At 33.3% G+C, this 23,291-nt stretch overlaps 2 protein-coding genes across 14 annotated transcripts in view; both read right to left on the bottom strand.

Moving 5' to 3' along the window:
- Nucleotides 1-22: 22 nt before the first annotated feature.
- Nucleotides 23-2,534, bottom strand: LOC116428739 (uncharacterized). 3 transcript variants are annotated; one of them, XM_031980772.2, is made up of 8 exons: nucleotides 2,278-2,396; nucleotides 1,586-1,772; nucleotides 1,457-1,520; nucleotides 1,285-1,391; nucleotides 1,006-1,222; nucleotides 763-926; nucleotides 517-681; nucleotides 23-269 (listed from the first exon to the last, which is right to left on the bottom strand). In XM_031980772.2, exons 2-8 carry the CDS (start codon nucleotides 1,762-1,764, stop codon nucleotides 170-172), a joined length of 996 nt encoding a protein of 331 aa, XP_031836632.1. In that variant the 5' UTR covers nucleotides 1,765-1,772; nucleotides 2,278-2,396; the 3' UTR covers nucleotides 23-169. The 3 variants fall into 3 exon arrangements, with proteins under 3 accessions (XP_031836632.1, XP_031836631.1, XP_031836633.1); XM_031980771.2 differs by lacking the exon at nucleotides 2,278-2,396 and adding an exon at nucleotides 2,401-2,534 and having other exon boundaries at nucleotides 27-269; XM_031980773.2 differs by lacking the exon at nucleotides 2,278-2,396 and adding an exon at nucleotides 2,401-2,534 and having other exon boundaries at nucleotides 27-269; nucleotides 793-926.
- Nucleotides 2,535-3,845: 1,311 nt separating this feature from the next.
- LOC116428679 (dual specificity calcium/calmodulin-dependent 3',5'-cyclic nucleotide phosphodiesterase 1) overlaps nucleotides 3,846-23,291 on the bottom strand; it is a 307,261-nt gene continuing 287,815 nt past the window's right edge. For all 11 annotated transcript variants that reach the window (XM_031980651.2, XM_076371778.1, XM_031980647.2 and 8 more), the window contains 5 exons: nucleotides 22,119-22,288; nucleotides 15,491-15,736; nucleotides 13,695-13,921; nucleotides 13,528-13,623; nucleotides 3,846-12,678 (listed from right to left, as the gene is read on the bottom strand). In XM_031980651.2, the coding sequence (XP_031836511.1) occupies nucleotides 12,584-12,678; nucleotides 13,528-13,623; nucleotides 13,695-13,921; nucleotides 15,491-15,736; nucleotides 22,119-22,288 (834 nt within the window). In that variant the 3' untranslated portion in view covers nucleotides 3,846-12,583. The remainder of the gene's footprint in view (nucleotides 12,679-13,527; nucleotides 13,624-13,694; nucleotides 13,922-15,490; nucleotides 15,737-22,118; nucleotides 22,289-23,291) is intronic.

The following is a 23,291-nucleotide window of genomic DNA, read 5'->3' as shown; positions in this document are numbered from 1 at the left end:
AATAAAATAAATTATTTATTTAGTTTAATATATTTATTAAATATTTGATAAGACATTAATTTACAAAACAGTTATGATATATTTTGTGATTTTTAATGATTTTATAAAAGATTTTCTTTTTAAAAAACATAAAGGTATTAAAGTTATAATTGTACAATTATCGAGTATATCAAGACTTTTTTTTGTCTAAAGATGTGTCGGATCGTTGTCCCGTATTCGGAGAATCACTTACATTTACTTCTTCTTCTTCCACTTCCAGGCTGTTTAATCTACAATTATAAATATTATAATATCAATGAGGCATAATATGATCACAATATTTTTCAACAAATCATATTATTACTAAGGGTGATAATTATACAAAAAATATAATACAACTTGATCAATCCGAAATTAGTGATTGATGTTACTTGTGTTTATAAATTTGTTTACAACGTTAGTTAATTTTATCGAACTATCAAGATTTTGATGATTTTAGTAAAAATACAAAATAAACATTAAGCATTGATAACTTACTCATCCTGCTCTAAACTATATAGCATTTGAAAACCAGCATCAAGACTTGGAGGAAAGCCCATTTCAGGATCTAATAATTGAAGCGTCGGAACTTCTCGATAGACATTACCGAATTCATCAAGTTCTTCAAACTGTAATTTGTTTGCTGCTTCATCTAATACCATCCTAAAAAGTAAGAGAACATTCACAGAGATAGAACGCTTCTTTTTTTCAATATATCATAGTTGTTTCGGTGAGATTAAATACTTAGAACTACAAGCATTAAGTTCAAGTTGCCTCTGTTTTTCCATCATTGTTTCAGCCTTCTTTTTCATGTTTTCTTCAAACTTTAAGACGTATTCTTGATAGTAGTCGTGAAGAGCAGCTACACCACCAACGCCAGTTTCCAATAAAACTCTTTCCACTATATCCTACAGGAATTGGTTATTAAGTAATACAATTATTCATTATGAAATGAAATAATATATTCATTAGTAGATCTTATCTTACAAGAAATTCGTGATCCCTTTGTTCGTATGCCACTTTCATTAAAAGAGTCATTCTTCGCAAAAAATGATCAGCGATATCTGTTAACGTTTCTATAGCTATATCTGATCCCTTTTCAAATCCAATGTGAGCCAGAAGAACAATAACAGCATGCCTTAATATAGCACGTGTTGTTTCTGGTGTGAGATAATGTACAGTGGATGAGTTTTTGAAACCAGTTCTAAAAGATTATTACATATTAATAAGTTTGCATATAATAAACAATATAAGCTATCCTGATACCGTTCTTTCTGCACAGGTAAAAATTGAAATGAAGTTTGTGTTTCTTTCACATCTGCTAATTCTTGTGACTCAATTGTAGTCATATTATTCAATACCATTCCTTCTTCCTAAAAATAAAATAAAATGTACGCATGATTATTATTGTTAGCAACTGAATTGTTGGCAACATTACCATCATTCGTAACTGTTGATGGAAATTTATAGTATTTAATACATGAAGATTTCCCACGGGTAATCTGCAAAACAAAACATTACATGTAGAAGATTCTAACGCTTTATTTTTAAACTTCAATAAACTTACTGTATGTAATCAGGTTGTCTTTCCATTTGATAATCACAATCGGTGTTATGTGACTCTTCCATAACTTGCCTCCAAATATTTTCTATGATATCTGGAGTGATTACTTCTTGCTTGAGAGTTTCCCTTGCTGGCAGCTCTCCCCATAATGAACCAGTCCCAATATTTTTTGCAGACTTCATAGTAACATCTATAATATTCAAATACCAATTAAAGAAGTTAAAAATAAATATCAAAAAAGGAAAATATAAATTTCATATTTTACATTATTTTTGGAAAGTAATAAAAAATATATTTTACATTGCAGTAAATCTTCTTTTTTACAATTATATATTTTTCAATACGCTCAAGGACTATGTTATTGTTTTATATCAGAAACATACCACATATACAAAAATAAATACAATAATAGAAAAGTGCTTCAATTAAAAATCCCGCGCATTCACATAAACGTAGAGCTCACACACTACGAAAAAAATCGTGGGACATTGTATTTTGTTTACAAGGTTGCTGTCAAAGAATTGTAAATTTTAGAGGCAGTATTTCAAATTTCACTATCTCAATCTCAAATTATTTAAAATAATACACTTAAAAGAAAAATTTTACGAATGAAATTAAAATTCGAAACGACATTGCGTCTTATTTTATTCACCCACAGGAAAGTCAAAATTACTGATTGTGTAAAAAGATCTCACATTTTGCTATAGAGTTTACGATTTGTAGTTTGGAATTTGAGAATTATATGTCACCGGAAAAAATTGAAATTGCTAGAATCAGCAGCGTAAAGAATATATTTTCCGAATTAAAATCACACTTACTTTAATGTATGTTATATGTGTCAAATTTCATGGTTAGAAAAAGATTACTCTCATGCCGCCATCCGTGGTAAACTGCTCAAACTTGTAGCGCCACCCCACAGACTTAACACTTGACTTCGCTAAATTAATTTAGCTTTATACGATAACTTGAATTATACATTAGATGCAGTTGTGAAGGGGGTGAATCAAGAAAGAAGTCTTTGATTCGAAAATGAGAGAAATCAAAAACGAAGTCCATGTTAGTCGATGCAATGCCTCATTTAACCGTTTGCATTCTATAATATTATAGGTACCTTGTGTTCGCGATGTGGTGTATTTTTTTATTCAATATATTATTTATTTACAATCTTCAATAAATTATAATGTTGAAATTTTATCAAACCTACTTCTATGATAGCTTGTTTCTTTCCGTCTATTTATAAAAAGAATATCTTTGATATTAACAAAAGAATTTAAAATGTATAGTTAAACGATTTCTAATAACAAACAGAAATTGACTTTATGTACACGTAGAAATCGACATTCCCGACACATTGGTTTTTTTTTTATTTGTTATTCTTTGAGCCGTTATTGGCCCATAAGCCGGGTTCATACATGCTTATTTAACTAATTACATGCTATGCCCGTTTATACACATTGGCTACAACGACGATAAGATATCCCCATCTCCAGTGGTACGCGTAAACTTTGCGTAGTCATTCCGCATGAATTCCCACACCGGTAATATTTGTTTACGAGTTTAAGCGTTTTGTCACGGATGGCGCCATGTTCACTTTGTCTGAACTTCCACATCGGTAATATTTGTCTACTAGTTTGAGCGTTTTGCCACGGATGTCGCCACCAGTCAAAAGCGCAGATTTCGGGAAGCAGATAATTTTTGCCGCAATATACATTATATAGTATGCTCAGAACGGTAAGAATTATTCATTGTATTGGAAAGATTACATGCTATAGTGAAATGAAAAAAGAAATTTACCACGCACTCGATGATATTGTAATAACAATTGCTTTTTCGTGGGATGTTAGATATTCTTTAATCCTCTATGGGCCGAATATTTGTTTGTGAATATAAAAAAATTTATACATTACGAAATTAATAAATATTAACCTATGAATGCAAATTAACAATATATTCAATAGTCTTAATAATTTTATTAAAACGAATATATTTTGTAAGTTTGAAACTACAATGACATTGAACGTTTAAATCTGCGTGTATACAAATTTAAGTTAATTAATTAGTTATTTTCATTCATCATTTTCCAGTAAAAAATCAAATAAATCAATTTAATCCATTATACTGATGCATGACTTTAAATTCACATGGGAAGAAATTGTACAGTAAATACAGTATATTTTATTCCAACAATTTTTACTTTATGGGGTATTCAATTTAGATGGGACAAACAGAAGGTGAACAAGCAATGAACAATAACAGCAACAACTAATCGAGTATTTTTTTATTCCTCGTTAAATTTATGCAGAATACAGTACTAATTATACACGAGGTGTATTTATACTTTGTATTTATATTCATATTAATATATTCTCCCGTTTTGTTTTACGTCTTTGTTTTAGTTACATCACATCAAACGGACACAGTGCTGAAAGTTACTGATTATGTACACATCTTTTGCGGTAAATGGTGCCGACGAAAACGGAAGTATACTAGGGTTCTTGGAAAAAACGAATGAAATAGAATCAAAGGAGAACTCATCCGGTCATTCGGTTTTTCTGTAGAGATTCGTGGTACACATTTATTCGGCGAGCCTTATTGACAATTATGTTCAGCTAGGCTCGCTGTTAAGTAATATCTCCGTGTACGCGACGGATAAACAGTGAACGTGTACTTTTGTTTTTCTTTCGGGGAAGTAAGAAGTGTTTGTTAACCACCTCGGTTCCTCGCTTGCGTGTACGCAATGTGCATACGCCTGTTACGTACCATTTCGAGTTTACTTATCTTACGTATTACGATTATTGGTCGAGTATTCTTATCCGAAGCCTCTTTTACCGTGTAACATTAATTCGATCGAGTCATCGTGTCACCTTTTATGACACCTTTTCCCCTCGTTAGGTACACTAGAGAAGGAAATGTTGTCGAGGACGTGCCATACGTTTCCCTGATTCAAGTACGATCACGGACTCGATTCGCACCCGTTTATTCAACAAGGAAAGGCCAGTGTTTGTCTAAAAGAGATCCCTAGACGATTATATTGACGGCGTGTGATGCGAGCGAAGACGACGAATAATTTGCAACATATAATTAGTAATACGCATAATTGTTGCTACGGTAGGACCTCGATCAATCGAGACTTTTATATAATTCTTCATGATCTAGATTATACAGAATCTTGGGTAAATTGGAATTCAATCTCTTGGATTCCTGGATTGTACCTTAGAATATATACGATCGAATTCGGCAAATATCTTTTCAAATGTTTCTTCTCGAATCTATAGACTCTGGACTGTTTATTTACCTGGGCTGTTTCCTAATTAAATTAGATAATCCAAGTTTTACTGTAATATACACTGGCCCTTAAAAGTATTCAAAATCGATATGTGTTGATTTCAATGAAATGTACGCACATTATCTTTACATGTACCCCAAGCATCATACATACAGGGATTTCAAGGTATTCGCCATTTGGTAAGTATAATATTTCCATTATAAATGTATTTATCCATTTCGAATACTTTTGTGAGCCAGTGTACATAACGATCACCGAATGCCAATAAACATTAATGTATGCACTATACAATTATAGAGAGTTATGAACCGATGATTGAGAATGTTCGATGCGCAAAAATTAAATAACGCTGGTGATGCAGTAAGCTTCAAAATCTGTCTCTTATAAAGTAAAGTGTGAGTAAAAAAGGTCATAAATAATTCATAATGTTATGTATTTTATATAAAGATAGCAACTCTCTGGCAGTTTACTTTCCAAAGGTTGTCATTTTCATTTTTGAATATACCACATTTCCGAGTTATTTTTATAAAAATATAACATAAGAATTGGAACGGGGTCGAGATTAAAGTAGAAAGAAGATAATTGAATCGGGAAACCGATTTGCAAAAGAGAGGTAGGTAATATAAAGAAAACAGTTCAAATATATAGATTTAACGTAAATTACTATTTGTAATATTAATTTTCCACGATAAATGATATTTCTTTCACAAATAAAAGAATTGAGATTAATGGAAAAAGGAGTATCCTATGTGCCATTTGACTTTGGTTTGGTATTAAAGTTTGCATCAAACATTCCTCGCTTCTTAGTTTTTGGTTTAGTGGAATAAGATCTGCATCGAACAACCTTCAATTCGAAACAACGCCTTTCCTAGTCCCGCCTTATAATTCTATTCAGCGACTGCGGAAATTGTTACCAACTATTAGACAGTGCGTAGAGGTGATGCGTCTTCGCTCGCACATATTCTATCGAAAATTGTTCTCTTAACGCGACCATGGTTTCAATGTAAATTCTATCACGCGTTTGGCCCCTCGTCCGCTGCAGAAAGTAGTAAAACGAATTCGTGCTCAGCACATGAACGCAAAAAGTAACCATAAAAGTATTATCGCCAACGACGACGTTTCTTTCGCGTGCGCAAATGGCCACGACGGAACTAAAAATTACGAAAATGGCCTGCTTTTTCGAGCAATTCGCGGAAACACCGTCGCAACGAATCCGAACCTTGTGCACAGTCTTATCGGAATATGATGCCAACAAAATACTCGAATGTTCTGTGGCAAGCAGGCAATTGATCCCGCCTATTAAGACTTTTATGTACAATTAACTTACTTGTACAGAACCAAGGACCGTTGATTCTCAGACGCTGAATAGGTGTCCCAAGTATCAGGGTAATTTTTTCTTCATCGACATATCAGTGGCGCAGAATAATAATTGTCTAATTATTTCTGAATTCTCAGGAAAAGATACTTTCGCGAAATGTGCTTGGATTACTTAATTACTATTATTTTAATTATCGATAATTATCTGTGATGTTATTTGTAAATAATTGCCACTAATAATATTTATCAATAATTACAATTACTAACATTTGAAATTATTGATGACATTATTAATAACATTAATTGCGATTATTGATACCAATAATTATTGATAATTAATGAAATTAATAACATTGTAATATTATTTATTTAATTAATCTAAGAACGTTTTACGAAAGCTTTTTTTTCTCGAGAACTTAAAAATAGTAGATAGACTATTATTATTCTATGCCACTCATATAGAGATTGATAATGATAGTTGCAAAAAAATGTTGCTCTATTGAAAGGGATGCAAATTCATTTTTCTATCAGAATTCAATGAAACATTGCTTTGAATAATTGCTTTCGCGTGAAAACAGTTTTAACAATCTTAATGGAATCATAGTAGAACTTTGTACTCACTAAACGACATATTGTTTAACCCCTTGTCCGATGAATTTCTTCAAAAGTGCGTTAATTAAAACTATTTTATCATTAATAATTTACTGGAAAAAAAGAAGAATTCTATATTTGTCGTATGTGTGTATTTACAATTAACGATTGATAATAGAAAAATAATATTTAATTTCAAGTCAATCGAATATACTGATAGATATATTTGCTAAAATCTGTTCGAAATTTTCGTCACGAATCTGACACTATATAAAACAAGATTGTTTCTCCTCTTTGTCTCTGTTACCTAAACCATTAACAGATAGTCCAAATGAAAGAATTTTGGTTGCAATAATTTAATTCGAAACATACACAACAGTTGTGTGTGTTGAATATATTACGTAAACGTAATAATTATTTAAAATGAAATTCAATATCAGAAAAGGGGTTGTTTTATTCGATTTCATTTCAATTTCATCACTTTGGATCTCTCGTTACTTTCAGATTATTGACTTACATATTTAATATGCTGAACTATTTCATCTTTCACAGTATAATCTCATCAACAAATCTCAATTAAATAACTTAAACAGTGCATAAAGTGAACCCATCTGAAACTGATCCGAGTTCTTATTTTCGTAAATTGGAAATGAGCAGTCCGTTGCTGTCGTTATGGTAAATGTCTAGATGAGTCACAACCTTACCGATTGCAATGACACTGAAATATATTGGCAATGTATGTATAGAGAAAAGTTATTCAGAATGATGCCCTTGACAACCTGCTTCAAGGTTATTTTGATTATTGTGGAGGTTGCTCATCCAAATATTTACCACATATTTTTACATGTAACACCAAAACTAAAAGAGACCGACTATTATGTGTACAGGAAAAAGTTACTCAGAATGACGTCTTTGACAATATATTCCGGTGTCATTAAAATCGGCGAGGAGGTTACTCATCTAGACATTTACCGTCGTTTACTATTCATCTTCAACGATAATAACCTATTATACTTTCCCTGCTAAATCGCGTAGCAAATTGTTTCAAAGACACAGACATATGATCACAAGCGTTTCAGTCGAGTCACGCGGTAACGATACTGTAGGGCACCAGTTGAGCGTCAAGGCAGCAACGCGCAAATATACGAATTGAATCCGAAAAGAGAAACGAAATAAATACAGGACGGATATGTTTAACTTCAGAGTTAGAGACGTTACATTCTATACGTCCTCTACGACGATAAAATATCTTTTTCTTTTCCGATAACGCGCGCGCTAAATGCTTCAGCATCAAATCTTTGCCGTGTGTACACGAATAGAATTGCTCGTAACGAAGACAACGAGGATCCTCGAGGATCTTCGAAGAATTCACAGGGACTGCCAGTCGAAGTACAGAAAGGATATCGTGTAGATTTATTTTCTTCATGTTTCCGATCGATCAATGCGGCACGCAGAACATATACGACTCTCGGATATGTTCGATCTGGATACACGCGTGATTCCCGTTCGAGTTTGCGCTAACGCGTCATCGCAATATTATTTTTTATAAGCCGCGGATACACCGGAAAGAAACTCGCGACATTTCTTTGCAAGAGTGATTTGCTAACAGCGATTTTAAATGCGTTCATACACTTAACGAAAGTCGCTATCATAAGAAAATGTTGCTAACCTGCTCAGATTTCATGTCGAAAAGATTTATTAGATTTAACCGCTTTAACATTTTCGCTGCCACTGTGGTCCCATGAGACCAGAGCTCCAAAATGACTTGAAAACAATTATAATTCATTAGACAACTGATGTCGAATAAAAATATTCAATAGCATAAATAATTAGATAACAATGTAACGTAAGAATTGTGATAGCAAATAATTAAGAATTATTTCTTTTTATCTTTGCTGCAAAGGAATAAATGATACGTAAAACACAGATGTTTCTCGTGGCAGTCAACGTGTTAAATAACGGTGTACTCGAACTTTATTAATGCTTGTCCATTGTATTAATTACTTTTTTTATATAAATCATATAAGTAATATGGTCTACTGGAAAGTTCTGTTCGATAATGTCATCTCAAGTTTCCAAAGATGAGTGATTTCACAGAAATGGAATCCATAAATCACGCTGGAAGCAGGTCGCTAGTAACGATGGAAATTATATTGTTCAGTAAATATTAACAAATGTATTATGTATTATTTTCTTTTCATTCAGAAACGGACAGAACTTTCCGGTAGACCTAATATTTTGTTTTTGGTTTGCAGTATTTTTGATCATTTTGGTTGAATAAGAAATGCGTCGTCGCGCTATTTAGCATTTGTCTAGATGAGCTAAGCTATGTAAGTGCTATGGGGACGTTTGTGTCTTTTCGACAAGGTTTGCTTCGAACATTCTAGGACTCAAACTGCTAGTTTCTTGCTAGTGTATCTGGACCCATATGAGGGCATTGATTTCAAGACGGCGATCCTTTTCTCTTCCGTGTTCGTATATCTACACGTACACGAAACGTAACGTACGCCGAGTAAACACCAGTGATATCTTCATTACATTACATTTACATACATTAAAGCTGCACCTTTGTGTGTATACGAATACACATTTCAAGTAAGTATGTACAGTGACGTTACAACCCCGAGGATTTGAACCGTCGAGGTTGTTTAGGCCCGACTTCTCCCGATTCGATGCTCGTTCCTGTAGCCGCTGAATTCAATGCGAACGTTTAAATAATGTCGACTACATCATCGTTCAGTGATCCTTTCCCTTCGGATTCGTTTAATCTCATTTAATATATTTAGTTGGCGACCATAATTTATTTTATTTTTAAAGAATAAAGGGATGAAGAGTACATTGTTCGAGAAATAGAGAATCGAGTTGTTAGCTGGATTGGATTTTTATTTTTCAAAAACATCGTGAAGCTTTTAATTAATACTTCTTTCTTATGAAATGATAAATATGCTGTAAATATTTCTTCTTATGAAATTTTGGAATTTTCTTCGTAACAAGATTTTAACAAAATTAAGCGTGTTAAACATCACGAAGACGAAGCAATTTTTAAGATATTAGATAAGATGTAAATGATATAGCGTAAAAGTATTTGTATACTGTTGTGAAAATTGGATCAACCATATTTAAGCATTTATGACATATCAAAGGTAACATTTGGTAAGAGTTTTGAGAAGATTTTTGAAAAGTTCTTCATGTGACTTAAAGTTAATAACTAATCATTTATGCGAAGTTCTTGGACACTGCTATTCAGGAACCAGGCGACATATTTATGTAACAAAACTATCTAAAAAATGCAGTATAAAATATTTTCATGTTTTTATATATATATGTATATAATTCTAATTTAAAATTATTATACCAAAAAGTTGAAGTAATAAAGTGTATACCTATTAAGAAATACCGAGATCCAATTGCAACTTATAAATATAACAACACGAGTTGGGATCACCATTTTATGATTTGCATTTCTTCATTATATTTCTTAAGATTCGTTAATTATATACAATTTACAAGTTTTCTTAGAATGTGATCATCATTTCACAAATTATAATTGGAACAGCGACAAATTGCTCTTAAAAATCCCCTATGCGAATCGTTTCGGAGAAATCGGACCTTAGAAAAGAAGCGATTTTTGGTCTTTCTTCTAGGTTTCTAGCTGGTCGAAGTTTTGAGGAAACGAATGGTAGCTTCTCTCTGTGCGAAAATCTGCTTCCATCGCGCGTGCGTATTAAGAATGGAGCATGGTGTTACGAAGACTTTCAACTTTACCTCTGCAATTCTGTTTCGAAAGGATCATCGTATGTTCCGTTTCAAAATCCTTACTCCAGTATAGTACTTGCGTGATACTTCCAATGAAATTAGAGTATACATAGAACATTGTTGACCGGCAGAAGCTATTCCATGTCACCGGTTATTATTCCGTAATTAAATATGAAAGTGAACAATCTGAATAAACTTCAATATACTTTATTTATACATAATGAATTGAAATGAAACTTTAGAAGTATTTTTTGTACACCTTTTAATACTTTGCTTTTGCAATATTTTATATTACCCTGCGTTTCAAAAATTGAAATGGCTAATGCAAATGCAAGCACGAGTTAACTCGTGACTGGTCAACCATGTGTTAACAATAATACTTATGTTCGTGTATTTCTCAAGTCACACTTTAAACTTGTCATAATAATTTTAAAAATACTAAACAGATTTTACCAATATTCTATAATCAATATGCTTCATTTGCAATAAGAATGTTCGAAATGCCCTTTTATATTAATGGAGTTCAATATAAACCCTTCTAAGGTGAAAGTCTTCGTTGCTATGGAAAAATGTATGTTCGCAATTATACACTAATTGTAAGAAAAACAGGTACGGATAAAGACAGCGTTCCAAAGGCAGAACACTATGGAAATCCTTGCCAACATTAACGTAGTGTCCTTTCACTCACTAGCACTTCATCGAGAACAGACAGAGTTGTGCTCTAAGTACGTTTTATTTTATTTTCTCTCGCTCGTGCGTGCTTGATTTTTGTTTTCTTCTGTTCTGCCTACTGCAGATATCGGTAACTTTAGGCTACGTTTACGTTTGGGAGCCCGGTAAACTATTCCTATGTTTTGATAATAGTTACGCAATAGCTTGTAAAGCTAGTCGAGATGCCGAAGTAAGCGAGAAATATGAAATTAACGCCATCACGACGAATGTTCACGTCGAACGGTTTCAACTGATCCAGAAATATGTATGTATATACAATTTGTGACGGTCATTTTCGTGCATCGTTTTACATACAGTTCCATTTGCATCGTGGTCTCGTGTGTGAAATAACGAAAGCGTACGAGATAATCGTTGACAACGTTAGGTAATCGTTTCAATGATGTGTGTCTAGTTATGTACGCAGGTTTACTAACACATTGTCAATCATTCGCTATATTGTGTAGCGTTTAAGAAAATTGTCGTGTGTTTTTAAAAAAGAAAAGCAGACTACAGTTGCGATACAAGATACAAGATATTTACCATACCTATAACAATGAAGAAAAACTAATCGTATCAACTGCACTTTTATTTCAGAAATAGCGACTATTAACACGTATCTTCGTATCGACTACTTTCAGTTAAGTCTGTTAAATGAAAATCAAATACTTCCGTCAATAAGAAAATACACGAATTTCTATCGATACTATCAGATCTTTGTAATCTCGATACTATCCAATTCTTGCCGAACATAAGTCAAATGGTTTACCGAACACACTAACGTTCAACGAGTTTGTTCTTCGTCAATTCAGAATGAAAGGTTTTTTTGAAGCGAGCGATTTATAAATAAACGCGACTTTCTTGTCAACGAAGCGTAAGAAAAATCGGAAAGCCTGTATATGTACAAATCGCGAAAATTGTGCGACCAAGGAAAATGGAATCGAAGGTTCCGAATGCTGTCGAGTGCATTGGTTGTTCGCTGAAACTGTGAGAAACGTTTCGTCGATGGGTGACGCACACCGATTGGACACGCGAAGGTACATCGAGTCGAACGGTCCTGCGATGAAAGGGTAGGTAGCGCAATTATAATAACGAGATCAATGGAACGTCGCACGGTGGAATAGGACAGTGGTAAACAAACAGTATAAATAAGTCGTAGCTTGGATTCTTAATTGTACACTTGACCTTCGACGTTCGTCCGAGCACCGGGAGGAACCGGTTATTCTTTTGAGACAAGCAACACGATTACTAGTGTCACCGAAGTACTGCCAGCATGTTCATGAGTTACTTCGTAGCCTAAAATTACATATGTTTCTGAAAAACAGTACGGCCCGCCGGATTTTTCATTCTTCGGACGCGACCGGTTGCGCGGAATCGCCATCTTCGCGGTTCTCGTTCGCCTTCTGTTCTTGCTCTTTCTGGGCCCTCGCTTCGGCATCTGTGAAAAATCATCGTGACATACCTGTTAATTAATATTAACTATATTAATATACCTACAAATTGATATTAACACATTACCCTCTGCAAACATAAAAAAAATTTTTTTTCTTGATTGTTCGTGAAATGCCGGAGACGTATAAATAGGCTTTTCACATATGGTTTCCGTAAAGACGGCGACTTCCGTACAGACGGACACTTTTCACACATTTAAGGTTGCTTTCACTTCAAATTTCATAAAAAACTATTTGATAATTTGGAAGTTATATCAATTTTTGTAAGGTGATGCAACAGAGTCGAAAGCCTTAAAATACGCCGGCTACATGCAAAAACTTTCGTACAAACAGTCCGAACCGTATTGTGTTTCCTTCATTTGATAAAATTATAGATGAGAAAAAGAACTCACTAGCTTCAGTCTCCATAGGAGGTTATATTATTTTATACCAATTTTTCCTTAATAATATAAAATATAATTCCTTCCTTGTCCTTTTGGGACAGAAAACTTTTTGTGTTATCCAGCGATCCATTCCAATTTTAAAGTTTTAACATATTGTTGACCGATCGCGAGTTAACTCGTGTTTGCACTTGCATTAGCTATTTTAATTTTTGAAACGCAGCAATATAGAATAATGCAAAAGCAAAATATTCAAAGTTATTTAAAAGATATGTCCAAAGTTTCATTTAAATTCATTACGTATAAACAAAGTATACTGGAGTTTATTTAGATTGTTTCACTTTCACATTTAATTACGGAATAATAACCCGTGAGATGGAATAGCTTCTGCGTAAAATTGGAGGTCAACAATGTGTTAGTAGATGAAAATAGAAAAAGAAAATATTTGATAACTACCTCGAACAGCTTGCTCCTTCCAAATCTTTTTGTTCTCTGCTAGGGAAGGAATCCAAGGCTTTCCAATTTTGAATCTTCTGGCTTCCGCGTTTGATCCTGCGAATTGTTCGTTGTATGGATACGGTCCGAATATGAAGCGTATTAAACTGTGACGTAGATAATCTCACCGTTATTAGACTCATCTACGCTCTCCTTGACGTTCAGCGGTGTGAGAACCGTTTCCAACATGTCGCTGCACACCTGCATGCTGGGTTCAACGATAAATTCTATGAACCCTATTTGCGATTCTGCCACCAGAGTATTGTTACGGTCACACAATGGAGAAAACGGCAAACCAAGGGCCCTTTCTTTGTCCCCTTGGCGGAAAAATTCTTCTAGCAGTTGCATAGTCCATCTGCATATCACACCAAAAAGATGATGCTTTTCGACTGTCCACTTTTACTTGTTAACTGTGGAATTTACTTTCAAAAATCTGTCGTTCTTCGCGCAATAAAAAAAAAATGAAATGTGTACTCGTCAAACGCACGAGGAATGCACCTAGGGTATATTTTAATGAAAAACCAAAGCAAAACAAAGAAAATTACATGTTTATCTGAAAAAAATAAAGAATTTATCGTTGACAGAATTAGTATCATTTCAAGCTTTAAGATGGCGTGTATACTCGTCAAACGTAGTTAACTGGTTAATCCTTGTGTTGGTAAGCCAAATGTCTGCATTTATTACAATTTTAATATTACAATATCTTGCCGAATTTTATTTGAAATCTTCGCCACAAGACGTTATTGTCAAGCAAGGGCTTAACGTTTATGTTAGCAAGCAGGTATCTATTTCGAAACCTTCTACATCATTTTATTCAGTTCTGAAAAATTCATATCTCTTTCAATTTCCATGTTTTAAATAATTCTGACATTGAGCATTGCTTTGAAAATAAAGAATTCACACAATTTTTCAGAACTGAATGAAATGATGTAGAAGGTTTCGAAATAGATACCTGCTTGCTAACATAAACGTTAAGCCCTTGCTTGACAATAACGTCTTATATTTGTGGCGAAGATTTCAAATAAAGTTTAAATGAAATATTATTTTTCTATTATCAGTTGTCCCTTAGGGTAAACGTAGACATAGAATGAACATGGAATTTGTTTCTTTTTATAGTGAAAACAGGAAATGTAGGAAACTTCCGAAATTACTATAATGAAACTATTTGTATATATAGTGTGTATTAATAATAGGTAAATTTTGGTTGAGAGGATGAAATATTCTAATATTTTAATATTATAATATTACAATATTCTAATATTCTGTATCTAACTAGTATTATATTATAAGTAAATGCAAATGAATATTTTCTTCTGAAAAAGAATATTCTGTTAGTTGTCTCTAAAAATTGAAACCGATCGAACGTTTTCCTAGGCGTTCAACTGAGAGAATCAAGAGGAACGTAACTACGGTGGAGGCTTCGCTTTCAAATTATTTAAAAATCCGCTAACAGTGGTGCGTAAATCGGGTTAGTAGTCGCACCAACGGAAGCACATCATGCGAAAGGCGGACGCTTACTTTGAAGTTGAAATTGAAATTGAAATTCTGAATCTCACGTAACATTTTCTAAATGATCAACGTTTAAATTCATCGTTTTTATTAAAAAATTCAGTAAACAGGTACTAATATTTTCCTATGGATTTCAGCTGGTAGTTATTGGCTCATCCTACAAATATTTCAATTCTGTACACTTCTTATATTTAAAAAAATTAAAATAAACAAACATTTTTTTAATTTAAAATATATTCCCCTTCATTATCTATAGATTCTTCGTTGTTTAGATAGACATTAGATTCAATAGATTTAATGTTGTGTTGTAGTTTGTACGGATATTTACTTAAAAAGTAGTGGAATTTTTAATTTTTTTGTATCTTGTTCCAAACAAAAATAATCCTTTATTATATTTTCCGAATAGATAATTTACCTGTGATGAAGGTCCCATCTTTTGGCTGGGTGTGAAATGTCGCAGCAATGGAGAACGAGACTGACTGCTTTGCTTTTGTCGACGCTAGGCTCTGCCAAGCTCAGAATGTTCTTCATGTTTTTCAGTTGTTGGAAGTGAAAGCTCATGTCAGTCGCAAGAACCATGTCGATGACAAGTGAACGAAATTCTCTGAATTCCTCCCTCGACAGATTTTGCAGTATGTTGCATTCGTCCTCTTTCAATATCCTGAACAGTCAGTGACATATGTTACAATTCATTCTTTTATCGTAAGATTATTAATTACTATTTTTCACGTAGCAAATAGAAAAATACATAATATAACAACGTCTTTATAATTCTAGTATTTGTTTATTACATAGTATTTCAATGTTTACGTACAGTTCGCCTTTTTTGTCCTGAGCCTCGGTCTAACGGCTAACAGGGCAGTGGAGCAAGGCGAAACATTAGTGACCTTTCACTCTTCAGTTTTGGTACGACTATGTTATTGGCCGAGTCGCGCACAAAGAACACAAGTGAAATGGAATGCGAATGTGAGATGTAAGAAAAAATAAATTGACTTTTTAAAATTCCTTTATAAAAACTCCAAGAGTACATCTATCGAGACTTTAATTAATTTACAATTCAATTTGAGTATTACTAAATCAATTTCTTTAGTAATTTTTTAGAGAAACATCCGTTGTCTTTTTAATAATTGCAAAAAGAGGAAATCAGGAATGGGCCATTTTAACTCGTCTGGTAGTTTTAATGCTAAATCATGCTATAGAACTAACGAGATAATTATGGCGAGTAATTTAAATATTAATATTTATTTAATGTTATTTTAATTATATCTAAGATTAATTTATTTTAATATAGCGATTACCATGGTGATCATATGAGATATGTATATCTCTTTCAATGATGTTATTATAGCTGCTTATAATAAACACTAATATATTTTAAACGACATATATAGTTGCAAAACAACGTGCATAAAGAAGTATACTAATAAGAGTTACTTAATTATAATATACATCAAACGCATGATAGCATCTCAGTGTTTGTCAGTAGCTGTAAGTGGGACTTCTATTTTCTGACTATCATTTTTGATAATGATAAGATTCCACTTAATTTCATTAGGGAATATTTTATCATTATATACTTATGATAATAAAAGTTTTACTGTGGCACATACGATTAGATAAAAAAACACACAAGACTGTCAATTTTACTCAATTTCAAATTTTTATAAATGTTTATTCTTATATATATATAAAGCAATATAATATGAAAAAATAAACAAAATCTTCAAAGCGTAGTGCTTTTTATAGTATCTGTTAGGAAAAATAATTTTCTACCGTAATTTAATTATACTACTTATATTTTTAAAAATTTGAATTTACATAAATGTCTGTAGTTTACCAATTTGTATGTGTTTTGGTTATTTATTTATCTGGAATAGCAAGGATTTTCAATAGACCAACATATTTTTAAGACTTAATTGCTCGTAAGTAGTATAGGTACAATGTTTTATCTTCTTTTCTTGCTTGTTAATTTTTTGACGCATACCCTGCTATTCACAAGCTGTTGTAACGACCGCCATCGAAATACGATACGGCTTTCAAAATTCCTATCACGAAGGTCGTCGTGAGGAGAGGAGAGGAAGGGATTAAAACTTTGCACTTTAAGCATATGACATATGCTTGCTTTACTAATCCCAGTTTCTCGGTCCAGTTGACTTAAACTAACGCGCAGATTGCAATTAAAATGAAAGAGAACGTTTTACGCGTTTGTTTTGTGTGTGACAGATTTAGAGTTCTAACATTTTTTTGTTTCTTTTCATATTTCGTAAGACAATGCTGTTAAATAAATAAAAATATTTTGTTTAAATAGTCAAACCATGGATAAAGTCTGAAGAAAATTATAGAGGATTAAATTAAACTAAATTAAATTAAATTAAATTTCAGAATTTTCAAATTAAACATATTTAAAAATCTGTTTTTCTTTATTTCTACCTTGTTTCTTTCATAGAAAGTGTAAAAATGCAGTCACGACAAATGTAAATTTATCTTTCTTTTTTAAAATAAAATTGCACGTTCGTTGGTTTCATAAATCGATTGTTCTAAGGGGCGTCGATCCGGCGATGCGATCCATTCAACGTAAACCACTTCCACATCGCGTTCTTGAACGCCCGATTAAACCGTTCCATCACGGAAGCTCTCTGAACGTGAAACAATGATTGATGTTGTACTTTTTCACGTAATCTTGAAAATTGTTCTTATAAAATCCCTTACCCACGAGGATCTGCCAATTATGTTCGTGAGGAGTTTTGAATGGATATTTAGAAGAAAGGCCTTTACTACAAATTAACTAAAAGTTATTTTTCGTAAAAAAAGAACAGACTGTGAAGTAAAGAATGTTTTTAAAAAGTTATTTCTTAATTATTACTACAAATCTCAAAAATTAAGCATAAAAGAAAAATGATCATTGATTACGTTATGTTGTAACTTAGGCTTGTGTGATATGATGGAATAATTTAACGATTCTATGCAAAAATTGAATGCCTATTAGCAAAGAGAAAAAGAGGAGTTGATTTAATTCTGTAGTTTTAAAAAGTAATAGATCACTTTTTAATCATTGCATCTTTCAATTTGTTAAGTCGCTAAAGAAAACAGTAATTTGTTTTTCCGTCGTTTGCTAAAATTTATGAAATGTGGTATAAACTCTTCTTCGAAACATTTCTTTCTTTCTTATCTCGCTTTCGTTTTTCCTATATAGAGGAATTTACTATTTACCTCTCGCTAAAAACATTGTTAATATTACGCTAATCAAACAACCTCATCATCGAACGTCAACGACATCGTCGAATCCGCGTACTATCACCGACACGCGCAACTGTTCTACTTTGTCCTTCATCATTCATTTTATCGTTTTTCATGTTATCGAAAACAAAAATATTTTGAAAAAATCCATGAAAAAATTGTATTGTACAATTTTCAAGATACAATCATTCGTTTCTTCTTTCGTTTACTGGGACTTATGTTAATCCAGTGAAACGTTATCTTTTTTCGGTCGAAACTATTTCACCAACATTAACGTAGCTTGATATTCGTACTTTCAACTTATTGATCCTTCGATAAGACTTTTGTCAATGTTTCCCGCATTCGAAAGCGATTAATCAGCCGTGATAAGATTGTAAACGATTGTCTTTGTATCATTTTATGTTCCACCTATTCGATCGTAGAAATCAGTGTTTCCACTTGATGTATATTACTGATTACGCCTTTAACATTTCGTATCAATGGATATTTTTACATGTTCTCGCGATTCTTCCGAACAGCGTTCAAATTGACATCGATGTTAATTGCAGAACTTGCCACGCGTCTTATCTTACAATTAGTAATTGTTTGCACGTCACAGGATTCACCATGCAAACACATTACATAATCGCTCGTGTGATTTCTGCACAATAACGTAACACGGCTTCAAATTCATTGATCCACATTTCGTGTAATTACAACCGATTGAACGATTGCAATGATAATTTATAGTGAAACGTATCTTCTGTATCGCCTTTTTTCATTCTGCTCGTTCGTGTTTCTCGTTGATTTCAGCATCACTCGTCTTTATTCACTGCTTCACGTAGATGAAAATAAGAAACCGATGCGACTTTGTAAAAATTCAAAATGTCAGACAGTTGTGAATCATATCGAGGATGATCTTACGTTGTTTAATACTAAAACTACCGAGCAATTACAGTGAGTTATTTCCAACTTTTATCAAAATTAGAACTATACGTTTCTTGAGATTCGGAGGGTCACCTAGTATTGTATCTGCGCAGATACACAAATTTAATATTAAATCGAAAGATAAACAGGTCTTCATAGTAAAAATATTTTAACAATAGTGAGATAAACGCTTTATATTTCAAATCGCACGTATTGAAATATCAATTATATAAATCTGTTATATGCCTGAAACAACGTCTAACTTACGGGAATTCAGATGTCAATGCTTCGGGCGCGGCGCGATGTATTGGGAGTGTGAGTTTCAACGGAAAAATCTCGAAGGGCGTCGCGAAATTGATAAAATTTTAGCCAAAAACCGCGGCGACGTATAACTCCCGTAGAAGCAACGTTTCGGTAGAAAAGCTGCCACAAGTGCTGTCTGCGTTACCGTGAAAGCTGAAATGGAACCTGGTGCGGGACAGAGAAGCCGTAAGGCGAAGAAGAGGCAGAGGAAAAATGAACGATGGCGGGTACAAAACCAGGCAGCATTCTTCCATTTATCTTGTCCTTTTTGTCGATTATAAGAGCGCTGACGGGTGGGGCCGCAGCTGTAAACGATGCGAAAGCCGCATGTTTCGCGGCACGACTTCTAGAGCATTTCGTAGCAATTTCGTAGCATACGCAGAAGGAATATTAACCCTTTTACGAATACTGACATACATGTGTACATTAGATTTTAGTTTAACATTGACATACATCAAACGGACATTTGTTTTTTTCGAATGTTACTCATAATTACCTCTGTCCGTCTTCGTATCATTCAATTCGTGTCAATTTAAATAAAATAAACTGTATTCAAACAATCTGAAACCATCTTTTTCCAAGGTTTCTTTTAGAACGTGGTCGAACAAATTCTTACGAACCTTTGAGTATACTTATTGATTTATTGATTTATGGTATTATTCAAATTCTTCTACAATCGATTACGCTTTTTAATTTTTCTAATATATTTCTCCAGTGTCGACAACCGTTGTTTTATGCATTATTGGCATAATTCTAATATATCTCTTCTTGTTAGCTTACCAGACCTGAAGAAGTACCTTCCTCTTCTCTCTTTTTTAGCAACGAACTCATGCATAAACATTTCTATAGTCATATGGCAAAATGTGATACACCCAATTTCCATGAATAATTCAAATAATTCTTACGTCTCGGAATAATTAATGAAAATATTTTAATTTGTAAAACTTTCTGATTTTTCACAAAGAAACTTAAAATTTTCATGTCACTGGCCACAAATTCAAATTTTTATTTGTATTTAATGCGTCAAGTTTGATGATAGCACACAGAGCTTTTAAGAGGAATGAATGGTTCACCGTATTTACACATCGGACCAAATGAACTACGCAGAACAAAGAAATTCTGAGATAACCTGGAATAATAATCAAGCTGCAATGCCGCATGAAATAATTTCTTTGTCCATATTAATACTTTATAAAACAGATATAAATGATCGACAGTTTTCGAAGCGGCATTCCGGGGAAAAAGAATTAAGCAAACAGTTAATTTTATAGAATTACCTACTTGACCTTTTAGAATCGTGTCCCCGTACAAAAATTCATTTTATTCAAAGTTGCTGATTAAAATAATTCATCTATTGCGTCTAGTGTTTTTAGTAGATGATTTGCATTTTACGTGATACTGCATAATTTTCAGTCATTTAAGTAGTTCAAATAGTAAAAATCTGCCAATTTCGACTTTAATTAAAGATTTTAATATCACTGGCCTCGCGTAATTCTAATTGCAACTGTAATCACGTAACGAATAAAATCATCGTTGACTTTTTAATTACTAAAAAACGAAAGAATCATCATATATAGACTATAATTAACTCTTATTGAAGGTTAACCCTCTACACTCGAAAGTTTTCTCGCCAGATATATTCATCATTTCTTAATCAAACATTAATGATATTTCTTACAACGAACACAAATATAAATAATACAAGAATCAAGAGATAGAACTATTACAAAGAACTAGTACATTCCATGTACAATTACGTTACACAAACTTTAAGACTGAACATCAAGCTTTATAATTTTCCTGTATCAAACTAAATGGCGATTATCAATTGCCATTCGATGCGATGCGGCAAAATTAGAAAGTCTCATGTGCAGTATTAAATTTCATAAACCGTATTGATACATGAAATATTGAAATAGGATAATTGTGTTCTCCAATTTATAAGAGATTCCTCTGTAAATTATGTAGTTGCGAGGAATATCATTGATTTGTTGAAAAATAATAAGTACAGTAAAAAAGCTTTTAACTCCTTGCCTTACAATATCGTGTCAAACTGGTGATGAAGATTTAAAACAGAATTTAACAACTATACATTTTATTCAATTCGTTTGACTGGGAATTACATATGATTCCCCTTACATAGTTATGAATGATTATACCTTAGAGCACACATTGACATAGAATAAGACAGAAATTCCCTTTTATTTTCAATAAATTACGAATAACAAATTAGACAAATTGATCAGAGTTTGGAAAGAAATCATAGGGCAAGGAGTTAAATTGAATTTCGTGTTCAATAAAAGTATAATCTATCGAAAACCCAACAGTTACTACGTTCCACAACTTACTCGGCTATAATTCCGAAAACATTTCTCACTGGCTGATGACACCTGCCGTGGGATTCCGATAGAAATCCCTGAAGATACGTATATGTAAACCGAGGTGACACAGAGTCACCCGACGCGTCAATGGAAATAGAGGGCGTAATTCGCTATTAGCGGCAGGCAAATTGAAACGAAAATGCCTGGTAATTGTAGGCTTGTATCAGCGCTGGTCGGCTTTCGATATATGCGACCTTTCGATTGGTTCGTACGTACCGGAAGCTCGCGGAGATGTGGTGATTTTCCAGCACCGCTCGGTCATTGTAGAGAAGTGCTGTATCGCTGCCGGACATTACGTGGAAATTGTTTGTGGTCCCAGTGTGCTCGTAATCGTGAATAAGCGCCGCCACCAGAGTGGCGAAAATCTCCAAGTCGGTCAACCAATTCTGCGAACAGGCGAATACTAGATTATTTCTCGGAGTATAATTTACAAGAGACGAGCAACTTTCTAGCGCACGAGCAACCGAGGTTAATTAAAATTTATTTCTTGCTGCCCGGCCCATTGGGATTCGTTCGATTCCGCGGGATTCCTTTGAACAGTTCACCGCGAGATTCGGTAGAACTGCGGTCAAAACTTTTAAACGGAAAAGTTTACTACTGTATTTTTTTCTTTTTTTCGCCGCGGCCATCGCTGAAAGATTATCCGGCACAATGTTCGCCCCTTAAGAGCGGATTGCCGGAGTTTGAACACTGTTTGTTGATATTGGAATAGTGGGAATTGAGGGAAACTACGATAATAACTCGATCCGTAAATCGGAACTGGTTTACTTTTCCCTCCTTAGGGAGGTACCGTTGAATGCAATGTATAGTGCACGATATTAACAGGGGAAGATACTCAATTGTCCGAGATCGATTTTGATAGTTCTTTTTTTTTATGAGATGATAGCATATATGTTCCTAATGATATGTGTAAAATATTAGATATAGTTAGTCAGTAGTTTTGGATATATGAACAATTAACGTCAAAATTAACTTGTTAATAGCTTTAACAAGTATTCATTTTAATATCCATTTTATAGTATTCGGTTAGAAAACATGAAAGAAATTCGAGATTGTGGAAATATTAAATTGAAGATTGAATATATATCTACTATTATACCTAATAAAAATACATTCATCTGTCCGTAAAATTGGTCGGGCGAAGTATGCATCAGTTTGTTCCTGTTATACGAGAAATTGGTTAATCTGCATTCTTTGTAAAATATTTTCTGCGAGCAAAATTTGTTTTATAAATTGATAGAATGGATGGAATTTTTGGGATATCGAAACTCGCTGAATTAAATTTTGAATAAATTTGTTCACTATTTTTTTCGATGGGAAAATTGAGGTTGATTTTTATATACAATGCCATTATTTGCGAATTAACGTGTTAATTCGATTAGGTTTATC

This window comes from Nomia melanderi, chromosome 10, assembly GCF_051020985.1.
Source record: "Nomia melanderi isolate GNS246 chromosome 10, iyNomMela1, whole genome shotgun sequence".
In the NCBI taxonomy this organism is placed as follows: Eukaryota; Metazoa; Arthropoda; class Insecta; order Hymenoptera; family Halictidae; genus Nomia; species Nomia melanderi.
Note: the sequence above shows the minus strand (reverse complement) of the source record. Positions and strands in the feature narration are given on the sequence as shown.

Coding starts and splice junctions, on each gene's coding strand:
- LOC116428739 (XM_031980771.2), bottom strand. CDS start 1,764: ATGAAGTCTGCAAAAAATATTGGGACTGGTTCATTATGGGGAGAGCTG. Junction 1,392..1,456: donor ATCAACAGTTACGAATGATG/GTAATGTTGCCA, acceptor TTTTATTTTTAG/GAAGAAGGAATGGTATTGAA. Junction 682..762: donor CTTAATGCTTGTAGTTCTAA/GTATTTAATCTC, acceptor CTTACTTTTTAG/GATGGTATTAGATGAAGCAG.